Genomic DNA, 18,238 nt, shown 5'->3' with positions numbered 1-18,238 from the left:
AAACTGGGCAGCTACATGCAAAAGAATGAAACTGGACCACATTCTTACACCATATTCAAAGATAAACTCAAAGAGGATTACAAACTTAAATGTAAACCCTAAACCATAAAAATCCTAGAAGAAAACACAGGCAGTAAGCTCCTTATCATTCTCAATATTTTTTGGATATGTCTCCTCAGGCAAGGGCAAAAAAACCCCAAAATAAGCAAATGGGGTCTACTTCAAACTAAAAAGTTTTGGCACAGTGAAGGAAACCATCAATAAAACAAAATATAACCTACCAAATGGGAGAAGATACTTGCAAATTATATACCTGATAAGGGGTTGACATCCAAAATCTATAAAGAACTCATACAACTCAATAACAAAAAGCAAACAACTCAATTAAAAAAAAAAATGGCAGAGGACCTGAATAGACGTTTTTCCAAAGAAGACACACAGATGGTCAACAGACATATGAAAAGATGCTCAGCATCGCTAATCATCAGTGAAATGCAAATCAAAACAATAATGAGATACCCACCCCACACCTGTTAGAATGGCTATTATCAAAAAGAGAAGAAATGACAAGTGTTGGTGAGGGTGTGAACTGTTGGTGGGAATGTAAATTGATGCAGCCATTATGGAAAACAGTATGAGAGTTCCTCAAAAAATTAAAAACAGAACTACCATATGTTCCAGAAATTCCACTTCTGCATACTTATCTGAAGACAACAGAAACACTAATTCAAAAAGCTATGTGTACCCCTAAGTTTGTTGTGGCATTATTTACAATACCCAAGATATGAAAGGAACCTAAGTGTCCACTGATAGATGATAGATGCATGGGTAAAGAAGATTCAGTGTGTGTGTGTGTATGTGTGTATATATATAATATTACTCAGCATGAAATGTAGCCATTTTCAATAACATGGATGGACCTAGAGGGTATTATGTTAAGTGAAATAGGTCAGAGAAAGACAAATACCATATAATTTCATTTATATATGGAATCTAAAAAAAAAATAAAACAAAACATAAACAGCCTTATAGATACAGAGAACAGGTGGTTGCCAGAGGGGAGGCAGGTGTGGGGAGGGGGCAAAACAGGTGTATGGGAAAGAGAGGCACTAAGTTCTAATTATAAAATAAATAAGACATGAGGATGTGATGTACAACATAGGGAATAGATGAATAGTACTGTAATAACTTCGTATAGTGATAGATGGCAACTAGACCTACGGCGCTGATCATTTCGTAATGTATAAAAATACAGGTACTATCTCGTACACCTGAAACTAATACAATATTGTGTGTCAACTATAATTCAATTAAGAAAAGACCAGATGAGGATGTGGAGGGAGAAGGTATGTGGGAAATCTCTGTACCTTTCACGTAGTTTTGCTGTGAACCTAAAATTTCTCTAAAATAAAAAATTCTATTTTAAAAAAACAACCTAATATTAAAAAAAGAAAGAAAAAAGCCCAGACGAGAGCACCACGTTAAACACAGAGAAGACTACAGACATCTTGCATAGGGCTAGAGTGAGGGGTTAATAATATTTATCCAGCTTCTGCTTCCAGATTTCCTCCCAGTGTACGAAGGAACCAGGTGCCCTGGTCAACTCCCCCGTGCTGCACAGCAGCCGGGATAGAGTCTCACTACCCGCCCCCCACCCACACACACGCCCAAGGTAAAGTTCCAGCTGGCAACTCTTATGCCTTTCACTGACGGAGGGATCAAGTTTTGGAGCCCTCAGATGCTCAACAGGTGTGTAAATGACTGAGGCCAGGCGCCTGCGGCTTTTCTTCTCCCCGAGGCCAGGGCGGCCCCCCAGGCAGCACTCTCTCCCTCTCGGCTGCAGAGGGAGCACGGGAGGTACCCTGCGCTCCCGACGCCAACGGAACGAGCGAGGGGGCGGGGCTAGGGGCGGGGCGGGGCAGGGCAGGGCCAGGGAGTGGGGTGGGGGGTGGGGCGGGGCGTGGGGCGGGGCGTGGGGCGGGACGCCGGGAGTCCGCGCGCCGCAGTTTAAGCGCGCCGAGGGGGAGAGCGGGTTCCTGGAAGCTCTTGGAGCCGCGCGAGGCAGCCGCAGGTGGGACCGTTACCCGCCCGCAGCTGGGAGCGAGCGGAGCGGCCGGAAAGGAAGCGTGCCTGTCCACCATGATCCCCCTGGAGAAGCCCGGCAGCCGCGGCTCCCCCTCGGCCGCCGCCTCCGGGTCGGGCCGGGCGGGCAGGAGTCTGGGCGCGCCGCGCCGGCCGCCGCCCCCACCTCAGGCGCGCGGGCTGCTGACGGAGATCCGCACGGCCGTGCGCACCGAGCCCTTCCAGGACGGCTACAGCCTCAGCCCGGGCCGAGAGCTGGGCAGGTGAGGAGGGCGGGGGACCGGCGGCCGATAAGTGCCGGAGGCGGGCGGGCGCGGTGGGGGTGGCGGGGCCGGGCCGATAGCGCGCGCGGTGACTTGGCACAAACTTGGGTGCGGGCGGCGATCGGGGCGGTCGAGTCGCACCAGCCAGCCCTCCGCGCGCCGAGGCTTGTTCCCAGAGCCGGCGAGGCGCTCCCCGGCGTGTGGCTTTCACTTGGTGGCGGGTGTGAGAAAGTCCCCAACGGCGGGTTACCGAGACCATAAGGCCCTTTCAGCCTCTGAGGTGTTTCACACGGCAGGGTAGTGCGGGGGGCGTGTGAGCCATGCTGCCTGTGTTTCCCCGAGCTAGTGAGTCCGAAGGAAACCCGGAGCTGCAGAGTCAGCTTCGCCCTTCGAGTCGCGTGTGTTCTCCGCCTCCTTCTGTGGCTGCAAGAAAGGAGAACATCAGGCGTGACAGCTTCCGTTGCAGCAGTGCTGTGTGAACTTCTCAGCCTTGGGCCGACTTCATTTTCGGTTTCTTGGTTTTGCGCGATTTTAGTTCTAAAATATTTAGGTCTTTGGGGCTTACGTTTAGATTGGTTTTTTTCATAGGCTCTTGGCCCTTGCATCGCTCTTTCTACTCTGCTGTGAGCTGGCCCTTGTCCTCTCCTCCCCACGCCACTCTTCATTTGGTCTCTCTGTAAAACTGTAAAAGGCAAAGGCAGTTTGGCTCCTTTACAGTTAGCATGTTGAAGAGGGGTGGTAGAGCGATAGGGGTTGGGGGACTGACTCCCATTTTCCTTACGAGCAGTTTGGAGAAGTTGTCAGAAGCACCGGTTTTGGAGTCGGACGCGAGCGCATAAGCCCGGCCTGCTTGCTCTGTGTGCCTTCGGGTGGGTGCCTTAGACTCCCCAGCCTCATGTTTCTCACCTATAAAATCAGTATAATGACAGTGCCTACCTATCTCATGGGGGTGTCGTGAAGCTGACCTGCCCGTAAAGCCCATGCTGCGGGTCCTGGCACGTAGCATCCAGTGAAGGTTAGCTGTGGTTGCAAACAGTTGTTAGGGCTGCAAAATAATGGGGAACGGGCCTGGCAGTTATGACTGCCTTCATCTGGGGTCTTGGAAAAGGAGGGTCTTGTAACATTGGTTACAAACAATATTAAAAATGCTCTCTGTGTATTAAGCTGGCTTTTAGAAATAGGGGTTGGTGTTTTGTTTATTTTTTTGGAGGGGAATCTACCTTAAACGTGTCATACTTCAAATGTTAACGAAAGGAAAAATATCTTTCAGAACAAGATACGCTTCCCTATAGTGGGCACTAATTAACTCGATCTGTACACAATCTAAATATGACCAAGAAGGCCTAGAGAGCTAGTGACTCAGCTAGGTATTCTAAATCATCGAAATTCCAGACATTCTGCAGTAGCCCTGATCTCTCGAAAAAGGACAACTAAGACTTTCTGTTATTTGGTTGTCTGGCTTCATTCCACAAAAGGAAAACTGGTCTTACAAAGCTGAAATATCTTCAGGTGGCAAGCACTGTCTTGTAGAGTTTATAATAATAATGATTTAATCTGAAAAAATTGATTTATACCCTACCAGGTGTTGATACTAATTCCTCCGGGAATGTTCTTTTCAATTCTTGTTTTTATCTATTATAAAATTCACTTGCCTATAGGTATTTGTTTCATCTTTTACATATATGTTACATATATTTATATGCTTACATAAATTTGCTTACAAAAATAATAACTCCTGAAGCAGCATAACAATGCAATTAGATAGCTACTTGATATAAGAGCCTAAAACTGAAAACAAAATTAATGTACTTGTTTCTTTTTGGTTCCTTTTGCGGGGTGGGGGGGGTGCACGGAGAAGTTTAATGCAGTGGTGAAGACCATGGGCTTTGGAGTCAGGCTCTGGCTGAATCTTAGTTCTTTACTTACTAGTTATGTGTACTTGAGTAACTTACCTAACCATTTATTGTCTCATAGTTGTGGAGAGAATTAAATAGAACACATCTATAGCATTAAGGCTGTGCCTTTCTTAGGGGGAGCACTCCAAAAATACAACTCCTTGTTTAACAGTAAATGTTCTTTTATATGTAACCAGAAAGCAAAAATAAGAAAATCTGTACAACCTTATGCTTCTGTCTGTGGCAAAAGTGATGAAATCTCATTGCAAAACACACAGGAACTATTTAGAACTCTTAGGAAGCAAAAGTTCTGTTTGTGTTATTAGCAGTCTTTGTTGAAGGTTTATAAATTTTGCCTGTATATTATGGTTCTGACGTAGTAGTTTATTCATAACCTTTTCTGTAATAAGAAAGTTCTTTTTTTCCAACTACGAATTGTGGTTGCATTTCTCATATAACTAATTGATCTCACTCTGATATAGAATTTACAAAAATACCTATGTTACATTCTAATGATGAGGTAGCAGGAAAAACAGAAGATCTATTTGTTATATTCTGTGGCCTTTCATTTAGTCAAAAATGTTGAAGAGGTGTGAAGAGCTAACTGTTCAAATGAAGAAACTGAGTTCTTTAAGAAGTTACCATTATTTTATCTTATAGAAAATGAAAGCTTTCAGTGAAATGGTTGAAGAGAATTTTTGAAATGGTCAATTTTGGTTCTATAGTAATGACAGGATGTGAGGTTGATTATTTTTAAGAAATGTCATGTCATATTCTTTCATGTCTCCAGCAGGGCCATAGCAACTTAAATGTGGGTAAATATGGGATGTAAAATTTTCTTTTGCTTGAAGCTTGACTTGTTATTCCTAAAGCTTGTTACCTTTCTTTGAGTCAGGATAAGTGCCAGTGTAAACCACATTAATGATTATAGGTACGGGAGACATGACCTTGGGACTTGAGAATTTTTTCATAATGTTGATTTCCCTTGAGTTTGAAAGTACAGGAACAAAAATGTTTCTAGAAATTTAAAATAATACTAATTTCACATTGACTGATTTGCTTTACATGTGTTTTCATTATCTAGTACTCAACTTCAACATTTTTTAATGCATATATAAATTTTATCTTAAGAAAAAAAGGATTTTTAAAGCCAAAAGAGCATCTTTTGTTTGCTAAATTATTACATGCTGATAGCTGAATTTCCATATGAGACAAAAAAATATGAATTCTCTGCTGAACGAGTATTTCATAAATACTTTACAGTTATACAAGTGCTTTCACATGTATTATTTAATTCTCCTCAGATGCATGTTTGGGGAGTCCCATTTTCTTTCTCTCTCTCTCTCTCTCTCTCTTTTTTTTAAAGATTTTATTTATGTATTGAGAGAGCTCAAGCAGGGGGAGCTGCAGAGGGAGAGGAAGAAGCAGGCTCCCAGCTGATCAGGGAGCTGGACATGAGGCTCAATCCCAAGACCCTGGGATCCTGACCTGAGCCTAAGGCAGACACTTAACTGACTGAGCCACCCAGGTGGCCCTGGGCAGTCCCACTTTCAATGAGAAAACCAAGGCAGAGATTGATTGAGTCTTATGAAAGACTGCTGAGCTGGAACTCTTTGAAATCCTTTCTATTATATGTCAGATACTTCTCAAAGAAAAATCTGCAGTGTGTCTTGTAGCTGAAGCAATTTCTCATAGTTTTTGTGAGAGGACATGAGTTCCATGTTGGGACAAACCCTATGAAACTTCTGTGTCCTATAGTTGCCTCTTCAGTTGGGCCTTTTGGTAGATAGGGATGTTTCATCTCTTTCTCTTCAGAGCAGTTGAGAGTAACAGGAACAAGGAAGGATTTTTATCAGACGATAAGAAAATGTTCAAGCTGAAGGAGGGCAGGTATATTTCAGGAACTGTATGTTCTTTACCTGGATTCATGGCTGTAAATAATGGCCTCAGGTTTTTGTACCTTACAACTACTTGAGCATGTGTCATAAATTGTAATTCATAGTTTCTTTGGAAATTAAGACCCTTCTGGGGCATGTGGCTGGCTCAGACGGTTGAGCTGTTGACTCTTGATTTCCACTCAGGTCATGATCTCAGGGTCTTGAGATCCAGCCCTGCAGAGGGCGCTACGCTCAGTGGGGAGTCTGCTTGAGGATTCTCTCTCTCCCCTTCCTCTGCCCACCCCCCCCAACCCCCCACCCTCTCTCTCATATAAATAAATCTAAAAAAATAAATAAATAAGACCCTTGGTAAGTAATATTGTCCATGTAGAAATTGCCTTGTTTTAGGATGGATATTATTTAAGATTTCTTTGAAGAGTATTTACCAACAGTTGTGTGTAATTTGGTATTTTTGGATTAAAAAAAAATTGGCTATGTTTGTGGTTCAGCAATAGGGTTACTTAGGAAGTTCTAAGGCAGATAAGTCATTGAGTCAACTGTTTTAATTTTGAAAAGTTGAGACTTATTTAAATCTTAATTTAAAATATACATAAACTTGGTGTGCGTGGGTGGCTCAGTCAGTTAAGTGTCTGCCTTTGGCTCAGGTCATGATCCCAGGGTCCTGGGATGGAGCCGTGCATCAGGCTGTCCACTCAGCGGGGAGTCTACATCACCCTCTCCCTCTGCCCCTCCCCCCATTTGTGCGCACGCCCACATGCGTGCACGCCATCTCTCAAAATCTTTAAAAAAAATAAAATACAATCGCTTCTCAGCCTTTTGGCTAAGATCAAGTATAAAAAAATAAAATACATAAACTTAAGGATTTAATGAGTTTCAGCCTCTTTATAAAGCTATATGTAACAAAATTTTATAAAATCGGATTATTGGGGGCGCCTGGGTGGCTCAGTCGTTAAGCGTCTGCCTTCGGCTCAGGTCATGATCCCAGGGTCCTGGGATCGAGCCCCGCATCGGGCTCCCTGCTCAGCGGGAGGCCTGCTTCTCCCTCTTCCACTCCCCTGCTTGTGTTCCCTCTCTCGCTCTGTCTCTCTCTGTCAAATAAAAAAATAAAATCTTTAAAAAAAAAAAATCGGATTATTGAACCAAGTGCATTAGAAAGCTAAGTAGCTATAGCCATTGATTTACTTATTCAGGTGAAGAAGAAGGAACTACATATATTGAGGGAAATTTTGCATCAAGTAGAGAGTTCAAGTTAGACCACCTTCAAAACTCCTCTGTTCTAGGATTCTTTTTTACAAATTACTGTCATTATCATAGATCTGAAGTTTGTGCCTCAAACAATAAAAATAGCTACTGATTACTGATCATTTGCTGAATGCTATACGCTGTAGAGATGTAATTTTTTTAGTATTTACTATCTTCTTGCAAGGGTAAGTGCCATCAACCTAATCTTACAGACGAGGAATTCAGGCTCAGAAAGGTTGAGTAAATTGCCTAAGATTATGCAGTTACTAGCCAGAATTCAAAATAGTCTGTCTTTTAAAGCCCTGCCTGTTCTTGTCACTCATGCTGATAGCTGATCTGATGGACTTACTGATTTTTACACTTAGGGTCAACAGATATTTTGGGTTTTGCTGTTTTCCTTTCAGAGGTAAGGAAGACAGGTAAAATCTGTTCTAGGTCTTTCTTGCATGGAAGGTCTTATATTTAATAACACTCCGGTGCTCTTAAGTAAATGTTATAAGCACGTAAGGCACTTTGCTAGGATCTGGCAGTTATTCTCAAATGTAACAAATCAGTCACTACTCCCTTTATCAACAGGGTGACATGTCACATGGGAAAGTTTTATGGGGAAAATAACATTTGAGCTGAGCCTTAAGGAATGGATGGAATTTCAGTAGTAGTGATGAAAGATACTCCTCCAGCCCTTGGCAATAATACAAATAAGCACAGTGGCCGAAAAATTCAGTGAAAGAGTGAATAGCAAGTAGTGTGATGTGGTTAAAATATTAAACTTCATGAGGTTAAGTTGCCATAGAACTTTAACTTACTAGATAACAGGAACAGTTGTATATATTCAGGGTGCTTATCTGATATCCTTTTTGAGCACCGGCCATGTGCGGGGCACTATGGAGATACAAAGATGAATGATAAGTGAGGTCTAGCTAGGGAACTCATAGCCTAGCTAGGGAGACAGGCATAGTGCAGCAAATTGTACTATGTCAGACCAATTTAAACAATATAATACATGTATAAACCCATCCAAACCTGTTACCGTTCTTATAATCAGTCTGTCAGTTGATGGTACCACATTTATCCAGTACTACAAGTCATCCTCTGCTTCTACTTTTCCCTTTTCCCCTCATCTCTGCCTAAAATTCCATCTGCCAAGGAGTGCTAATGAACCTTGACCCTCTTTTAAATGCATCATCTTTTCCTAGCCTCTACACTGCTGTTTTGGTTGAGACCCACTACCCTGAATTATTTTATGGGTTTCCCTAGTTTCTAGTTAAGATTTTGCAATATATTCTTCATAACACTATCAGAATTATCTTTTAAAAACAATTATTTTAAAAATTCTAACAAGTACCCATTTTTACCCTGAGAAAGCCCAAACTCCTTAGCATGTCATACTTCTTAAAGATGCTCACCACACCTTCTTAAGCTTTATAAGTTGGGCCTTGGCAATGCGAAGATGACTAAAATCTAGTCTTTGTTCTTAGGAGGCTTGGACTGGTGGGTCTAACTCAGATGTCCTTCCTCTTATTTGTTGATATATCTTACTTTCCCACTGCTCTGCAATGTATTATCATTGAGTAGTTCTGAAATTGATTTTTGATATCCCCCCCAAAACTGTTTAATGCAGACCTGAGTTGTCAGTTTAGTGTGTAATAGTGAACTATAGATTTTTGTGAAATGGATGAAGAACTCAGAAAAATGTAATAACTGTGTAGTCCAGGAAGAATTTTGGCTAAATCAGTAAAGAAAGTAGATGTTAAACAAACATCTTATGCCCTTTGAACCTCATCAGCCTCAAGTCTGTATATTAACTGTGGCCACTAGTGTCTGGAGAAAACTTTATTTTATGTTTTTGCCTAAGTAACCTAAAATTCAGGGTTTAGATACAATCATGATTTTTGCCCTGAAGCTGTGGTAAAACATGCATATTGGAATCCTTGTGGGGTGTGGAATTTAGACACTGTGATGATGTGATTCTTAATGTGTTCACTAGGACTCGGCACCTTGAATACTGAATCTCACATTTCTGTGTACTCTGTTGCTCTACAGAAGGAACAGTTTCAGAAATCTCTTTTTATCTCCTTTGGAGTCTTCCTTGAGTAGTTTCAAGAGTTCTCCTCCCATTGCACCAGTCATTTAGAGATGAAGGCAATACAAGTTTCCTCAAAACCATCATGATCTGCTGCTCTTGCTGTCAGTTTCGGTATCAGAATGATGGACGACTTGCTTCGGTGTGGGATAATGCAGGGGTTGACAAACTGCTGCTGGCCACCTATTTTTGTAAGGCTCATGAGCTATACAGAATGATTTCTGTATTTGTAAATGGTTGAAAAGATCAGAAGAGTAATGTTTAATAACATGGAAATTATATGAAATTCATATTTCAGTGTCCATAAAGTTTTGTTTTGTTTTTTAAAACCCAGATCCACCCATTCATTTACCTTTTGTCTCTGCTTTCGTTTTACAAAGCAGACTTGCCTAGTGGCGACAGAGACCAGCAAGACTGAAAATATTTGCTATCTGTCCCTCTACAGAAAAGTTTGCTGACTCCCAATACAGTGCATGACAGGGTGGAAAGAAAGAATAAACCTGAAACTGTGAGGAGTGCTTCCACAAAAACAAAGGCGGTGTTAAGAGTAGTCATTGGTGTGCGTGGAGAGCCAGGGGAATTGTGCTGATGACCCTAAGAAATGGTTGTATGGCCCCAGATGTTGAATTAATAAGTATGGGGCTCTTTCCTGTATTTGTCTCTGGTTCCTGAATTTAGCAATAGCTTTTCTGTAACAAGGGCTCCCAGAGTTTGTAGGTTTGCAATGTGTATGAATCCCTTTCTCTTTTGAGTCATTTGTCTTCCCATCTTTTCAAAAATACGCATTCAGGCCAGATATTAAGTAGTATTTTACTTAGTGCAGAGTACTGTATTGCCTGGAATGTTAAGTGTGTGAACAGTAAACATTTGTGTGTTTGATGGGGGAATATTTTGAAAGCAGTTCAGCGGAGTCATTTCTAATTTACCAGGAACATGCTTGCTGTCAATTAGATATGTTGGTCAGTTTTTTATAAATGAAACTTCCTCTTTTTTTCTCTTCTTTTGAAACTTCTGACATATTAATAATTTGATCCTTTTATTTAAAAAAAAAGATTTTATTTATTTGAGAGAAAGAGAGAGCAAGCAAAAGTGAGGGGCAGAGGGAGAGGGAGAAGCAGACTCCCTACTGAGCAGGGAGCCCAATGTGGGGCTTGATCCCAGGACCCTGAGATCATGACCTGAGCTGAAGGCAGACGCTTAACTGACTGAGCCACCCAGGCGCCCCTGATTCTTTTAATATCTGTGATTTTTGTTCTCAAAAGAACCCAGTGGTCACTAGGAACCTTTTAAAACTTGATGGAGATATTAGTCTAATGATTTTGTGGGGTAAAATAAAAGGCATTAGTCTGTGATGAATAGGTTTGTGATTTAATCCCTCTAAGCATCTATAGGAGTCTTTCACATTTTTGTGAACAAGAAGAACTTTGATCTGAACAAGGGTGCCGTTAGGTAGATTGTTACTAATGTGAGTAACTATGTTCACAGATATGCCTAAGGATATATCCTTTAACATTTTTATTAGTGTGGTTACAAAAGTATAGAGTGCATGAAAAATATATTTATGGTTAACAGTAGCTAGGAAGGAAGAAATTAGTAATCAAAATTACATTAGTAGTCTAGAATGCTGGGTCCGAACCTAAAAATTAAAATTTAACAGAACATGAAAGCCTTGCCTTTAATTTTTTTAAAACATTTTAAAAATTGGGGCACCTGGATGACTCAGTTGGTTAAGCATGCAACTCTTGGTTTCTGCTCAAGTCGTGATCTCAGGATGGTGGGATTGAGCATCGTGTAGCACTCTGTGCTCAGTGTGGAGTCTGCTTGGAATTCCCTCTCCCTCTCCCTCTGCCCCTTCCCTGTGCACTCTCTCTCTCTCTCTCTCTCTCTCAAATAAGTCTTTAAAAACCAAACAAACAAAAACCGTATTTTAAAAATATGAGGATGCTGGCTTGAAAAAATTCAAAAGGAAAAAGATCTAGATGGTTTATTTACCAGCTCAATATGAAATATGAAAAACCTGTCAGGTTTTTTTTAAGCAAATATTAGGTTGTATTGTACCAAGATCAACAAAATAATAATGATGTAACCCTTTGATCTGATTATACTTGGGGGAGTTGCTTCAGGTTTGGTTGACACAATCTTATCAGCAGTTCTGATGAGCTGTAATAATGACAAAGTGTTCAAAACCTTCATGGGGATGAGGAATGATTGAAATTGGAAAAAGGAGGGGCACCTGGGTGACTCATTCGGTTAAGCGTCTGCCTTTGGCTCAGGTCATGATCCCGGGGTCCTGGGTCCTGCCCCTCCCCCCGCCCCCCTTTTACTTTTGCTCTCTCTCTCTGTTAAGTAAATAAAAATCTTAAAAAAAAAAAAAAATGGGACGAGGGAATGGCAGTTAACAGATCCTTAGCTTCGGTCAATACCCGACAGATTGGTATTTGGAAGAGAAAGGTCTTTGTGTACTGCTCAGCAAAAGGCCCAGACTTAACAGCCCTTCACTTTAGGCTTGTAATGAAAATCGTATTAAAATAATATGTACCCAGATGATCCAGCAATTGCACTACTGGGTATTTACCCCAAATATACAAATGTAGGGATCCGAAGGGGTACGTGCACCCCGATGTTTATAGCAGCAATATCCACAATAGCCAAACTGTGGAAAGAGCCAAGATGTCCATCGACAGATGAATGGATAAAGAAGATGTGGTATATATATACAATGGAATATTATGCAGCCATCAAAAGGAATGAAATCTTGCCATTTGCAACGACGTGGATAGAACTGGAGGGTATTATGCTGAGCGAAATAAGTCAATCAGAGAAAGACATGTATCATATGACCTCACTGATAATGAGGAATTCTTAATCTCAGGAAACAAACTGAGGGTTGCTGGAGTGGTGGGGGTTGGGAGGGATGGGGTGGCTGGGTGATAGACATTGGGGAGGGTATGTGCTATGGTGAGCGCTTTGAATTGTGTAAGACTGTTGAATCACACACCTGTACCTCTGAAACAAATAATACATTATATGTTAAAAAAAAAAAAAAGAAGATAGCAGGAGGGGAAGAATGAAGGGGAAATCGGAGGGGGAGACGAACCATGAGAGACTATGGACTCTGAAAAACAAACTGAGGGTTCTAGAGGGGAGGGGGTTGGGGGGATGGGTTAGCCTGTTGATGGGTATTGAGGAGGGCACGTTCTGCATGGAGCACTGGGTGTTATGCACAAACAATGAATCATGGAACACTACGTCAAAAACTAATGATGTAATGTATGGTGATTAACATAACATAATAATAAAAATAATAATAATATGCACCCAGGAGTGCAAGAGACAACCTCACATTTTGAAAGAAAACACTGACATTGGCATTTGGCATTAGGTATTAAAAAAAAAACTGTGATTTCTAAGCTGCCTTCCAACTTAAAGATTGGGTATTTTTGGGTGATGACTATTGCAAATTAATGATTTGTTTGATTAATAATATTTCATTTAGCACTTATGTGGCAAGTCCCATGTTAAGCAATTGATATGTATTATATACTTGAATTCTCACACAACCCTATGAAGTGGATTCTGGGGTGTCCTCTTTTACAGATAAGGACGATGAGATTTAAAAATGTTAAATGAATTGCCCAAGTGAGCTGCAGAACTATTTGTGGGATTCAAAGTCACATCTAATTCTAGAGCTCATAGCCTTAATTTGCTTAGTTTGTTATACTGACTCCCCTGTGACTCACTTATTAGTTTAATAACAAATGATAGTGTAGTGTATCAAAATAATGCTTGTTGTATCTGTCTTTATAGGAAAACTAGACCTTTCCAGCTGATGCTGTAGTTGAAATACATAAATGAGATCCCTAACTTTTATAGTTTTGAAAGGCGATATAGTATTAGAGTCAATTCAGTTCTTTTAGGAATTCTGATAACCAGTTTCTCTTAACAAGTCAAATGCCTTTTTTCAAGATTTAAATCATTCTTCTGTATAAATGTGTAAAAAAAATAGTTTATGTATAACTGCAAAAAATACTGACTTTAAAATTTGGTTATTCTCTATTCAGAAGGAATTTTGCAGGTTTACCAGTTACATTTTATTTGGTTATAGATGTACCTATTAAATTCCTAAGTGATAGTGCTGCATTTGTGTTTGAATTATGGTCTAAATTTGAATATCCACTGATGAATATTTGGAAATTTTATTAAAATTTACCATTTCTAGAAAGTTGTCAAGTTTAACAGTGAATGTTTTTGTTTAATTCTAGGGGGAAATTTGCAGTGGTGAGGAAATGTATAAAGAAAGATTCTGGAAAAGAATTCGCAGCAAAGTTCATGAGAAAAAGAAGAAAAGGTCAAGATTGTCGGATGGAAATAATTCATGAGATTGCAGTTCTTGAACTAGCACAGGACAATCCATGGGTCATTAATTTACATGAAGTCTATGAAACTCCATCAGAAATGATCTTAGTTCTGGAATAGTAAGTATTGTTTTCCTTAGATAAAGTTTGTTTGATAGTCCACACTTTATAGGATGCTAGTCATCTGTGATATGTTGTTGCAGCCTGGCTCTGGAAATCTGAAGACTTTCCAAAACTTTTTCATGTGTTTCTCTTTTTAATTCGGAAAACACCAGATTAATAAGAATGCATGTATATTAGACTTTTTATTTTCATTCTTTAATGAAATTCTTCTGGTAGTAAAGTTCTCTTATGTTCTTATTAGAGGCATTCTTCAGAAAGTAAGTGGTAACACGGTAATACTAAAATAAGAGACATGTTACAATCCCTTACATGTTCATATAGTCTGAGTTAGTAATCTCCCTTCTTTCAGAAACAATTGTTTTGATTCATACCATGTTTTCATTTGAGTAAGTAGAGACTGTATAGGAAACAGCTTTGGAAAATGAAGTTTTTTCTTCTTAAGAAATCCTGTTTTCCTCTAGTGGAGGGCAGCTCCAAGGAGTTGTACAAAATGGACAGTTTTTCTAGGAAGGAGGGTGTGGCAAAAAGTTATTAGCAAAAGAAAAGAAAGGATTGTTTCAGGCAAGATCGCCTTCCCTTGTGGGAAGGGCAGGGGGTCTTATTAGGTGGGATTACCTCATCTTCTTTTGGGGGGATGGATAGGGCCCATGTGAGCTTCCTCACTGATGTTGGTCAGAAATTTTCTGACTGACTGGTTAAGACTTATACTTCTGGGGGCGGTTGAAACTGCAGTGAGCGTAGGTATTAATTAAGCCCCAGTTTGGGGATTTGGTCTAAGTGATACCATTTTGGGCCTGTGCTTTTCTTTTTAACAGATATGAAGAGAAATTCCACATAGACATACATATATATAAATGGCCTATATGTACATGAAAAATATGGATTCTTACGATTTTTATAATGTAAATTTGAAAATAAGTTTTCAATTTCCCCTTACAAGAGTGGCAAAAATCATAAAGAGAAAATGATATTCATGGGCTGAACCATCAGATTTATACTACAGGTGGGAGTATTCATTGGTGCAACTTTCCTGGAGGACAGACTGGAGTTATGTATCAAAAACTTAAAAAAAAAAAACCCACAACACTCTTTAATCCAGCAATTTCACTTACATATTTTTTCACAAGGCAATAATCAGGCAGTTGGGCAAAGATGTGTTAGAAAATAGTGAAGTTTTTTTTTTAATGTAGCAAAAAAGAAATAACCTAATTGTTCAATAGAGAGGGGTTGGTTGGTTAAGTAAGTGATAATGTCACAAAGTGAATTATTGTGCAGTCATTTAAAAAAAGCTAAGGTGGATCTAAATGTTTCGACATGGATTTTTTTTTAATATTGTTAAAAAGAAAAAAGTTAAAAAATGTGTAGTATTGTTTTTAAAAAATTTAAAAATTTGTAGAAAGCAAATTCTGGATGGCTAAAATAGTGGTTTCCTCTTGATAATTAACTCAAGAGCATCGTGTTCATAAATTTTAATTTCATAATTTCACTTCTAGGAATCCCTTCTAAAGGAATTATAAAATGTGAACAGTGGGAAGTACAAAAGTGTTTCACACAGGGTATTTTTAATTATAATCGGAAAAATATTAAAAATGATGGGATGGGTAACAAATGTAGTATATGTGGATCATACCTGAATAAAGTTGTTTTCTAACTTAAAAAAAAAAAAAAAAGCTGGTTTAGGAATCTCATATATAAATGCCCTGCCTACCTAGGTTTTTGGTTTCCAGTTTGTTTTGGAGAGGATCAAGGCAGAATTAGAAGTTGATTCTAGAAAAGACTTTGTGAAGTATTATTCTCTGACCAGATTCCTCTCCTGTTCTCACCAAACCTGCTCTTCAGCCTTTAATCCTGAGCTCTTCTCAGGTCCCCTGTCTTTCAGCCAGCCCCTGCCTTTTTTCTTTCCCGTGATTCCCTTTCTTCTTCAGTAGTTAGTTTGGCTGACCTCGCGCCAGCACCTCACATTATTTCCTTCTTCCTCCTAGTCTTCCTCGGCAAGTCCTTTGGCCAGTTTGGAACCCCAGCCTGTGCTTCCTCCTGCACACTCGGGGAACGTTTGTGTCATCTTTGACCTGCTTGTTACAAGCGTGAAGGGTCCTCAGATGGGCTTTCGCTGTCGTTGGGTCATTCTTTACCTAATCTCTCATTCTTTTAATGTGTCGTCCCCCCCCCCCCCCCCCCCCCCCCCCCCCCCCCGCCAGGATCTACTCAAAACTTTTAACACACTTCCTACATCACCACTTTCCATCTTTTCTCAGATACCTACCAGCAGGCACCCTCCCTCGGCGTCCCTCACCCTTTCCCTTTTGTTCCAAGTTTCCACTGCTTAACTCTGAGGCTGAGACCTTAACTTGGGCTCTTTAATTCTCTTCCTTCCTTTTCTAGGGCCATTGTTTTGTCTTTAAATCCGTTCACTGACCTCTGTCAGCTCTTCAGCCCCTCTTCCAAGGCGGTTCTTTTCCCTTGTCTTCCAGTGTTGCTGTCTCTCTTATCCTAAAATTCCTTTTCCTCAGCTTTGACTGTCTTTAAACCATGGTCCTGGCTTGCTCTTTCCTTTACTGCTGTACTTTTTAAAGGAGCAGGCTGAATTTACAGCTTTCCTTACCTTCTAGTCCATTTTGTTCTTCGCTGTTCCATGCATCCGCCGTTACTCTTCATTCTGCCGCACCTGCTCTTCTCAAACCCTGTTTGCCAAAATCTGTCTCCTCTTTTTAGTGTTCACTCCACTTCTCACTCTCTCTAAACACTTTATTATACCTTTCTTGAAATGATGTTCTTTCTTGGCTTTCGGGGTCCTCTTTTTTTTTTTTTTAAATCTGTCACAGCCTTTTACCCTGCTACTACTGTACGAACACAAGTGCTCCCCAGAGTTCCTTAGTGTTGTTCTTGTCATATATTTATATTCTGTACATTTACTCTGATAACAATCTATGTTTGTGGCTTCAGCTATTATTTACATGTGATTTTTTCCAAATCTTTGTCTCCAACCTTGGACCTTCTAAGTTCTAACTGCCTACTGCGTCTCTCTGTATCGAACCACACATCATTATCAATTCAGGATCAATATGTGTGCACTCCTGCATTGCCCTGATAATGCCTGTTTTTCTCTTGTTCCCCATTTCCATTGTTACCCCATTAATTTCATAGCTCAGGCTAGAAACCTTGACTCTATCCTCATTTCCCTTCTCTCCTTTAAAAGCACGTATATAGGGCGCCTGGGTGGCTCAGTTGGTTAAGCGACTGCCTTCAGCTCAGGTCATGATCCTGGAGTCCCTGGATCGAGTCCCGCATCGGGCTCCCTGCTCGGCAGGGAGTCTGCTTCTCCCTCTGACCCTCCCCCCTCTCATGTACTCGCTCTCTCTCATTCTCTCTCTCTCAAATAAATAAATAAAATCTTTAAAAAAAAAAAAAAAAAAAAAAAGCACGTATATAATAAATTACCAAGTCTTCCACTTAAGCCTCACCCCTGCATCCCTTTTTCTTGGTACTTGCTGTTTCTCCTCTGTTTTGGGTCCTCATTGTCTCTCCCATGGACTCTCAGTAGCTTCTTGGCTGATCACCCTGGCTTCAATTCTAGGATGTTCCGCAGGCTTCTGTTAGGTAACTAAGACGTAGATGTGGTGATACTATTCCCTTGCTTAGAAATCTTTGGTGGCTTCTTTTGATGCAGTGATCATGGTTTTAGAACCACAGATCAATATGATTTGGCTAAAAATGTGTGCTACTTTTTGTTTGAAGGTAAAGTCTTAGAAATAAATTTTTAGATATTGAGATATCAGAATTCTTGGCCACATCCATAGATTGTTGTTAGGGAAACAGGCAGGTTTATGTTCACCGTGTCACTAATGCGTTTCACATACACTTAAGTATCCTCCATATGCACCACGTGCTTATAGGTGCTGGTGGTATAAAAGTAAAAACAGCATAGCCTCTTCCCTCCAGGTGCTACAGGTTTAGTGAAGGAGAGAAAAATAATTGCAGCAGTGTTGGTGTTTACTAGAAATGCTTGCTAGTTGCTGTGGGAACACAAAGTATAATATTCGTGTTAAGAATTTACTGTGTGCCAGGCACTATGCTAAGTCTTTCAGCCAGCTTTATGTAAATTATTTATATGCTTTATATACATTATTTTTAAAATTTTTTCCAGCTTTATTGAGATATAGTTGACATAAAACATTTTGTAAGTTATGTATTGTGTAATGATTACCACCAGAGCATTAGCTTAACACCTGCATCAGGTCATATAATTACTTTGTGTGTGTGTGTGTGTGTGTGTGTGTGTGTGTGTGTGTGTGTGTGT

The 18,238-nt window shown here is 40.3% G+C and overlaps 1 protein-coding gene across 1 annotated transcript in view; it reads left to right on the top strand.

Annotated features, from left to right (window-relative positions):
- Window positions 1-2,007: 2,007 nt before the first annotated feature.
- Window positions 2,008-18,238, top strand: part of STK17A (serine/threonine kinase 17a) — a 39,665-nt gene continuing 23,434 nt past the window's right edge. The window contains exons 1-2 of the mRNA XM_021703689.1: window positions 2,008-2,345; window positions 13,726-13,938. Coding sequence (XP_021559364.1) covers window positions 2,140-2,345; window positions 13,726-13,938 — 419 coding nt within the window. The 5' untranslated portion in view covers window positions 2,008-2,139. The remainder of the gene's footprint in view (window positions 2,346-13,725; window positions 13,939-18,238) is intronic.

This window comes from Neomonachus schauinslandi, chromosome 12 (genome assembly GCF_002201575.2).
Source record: "Neomonachus schauinslandi chromosome 12, ASM220157v2, whole genome shotgun sequence".
NCBI classification, from domain to species: Eukaryota; Metazoa; Chordata; class Mammalia; order Carnivora; family Phocidae; genus Neomonachus; species Neomonachus schauinslandi.
The sequence above is the reverse complement of the archived record's forward strand: the minus strand, read 5'-3'. Positions and strand labels throughout refer to the sequence as shown.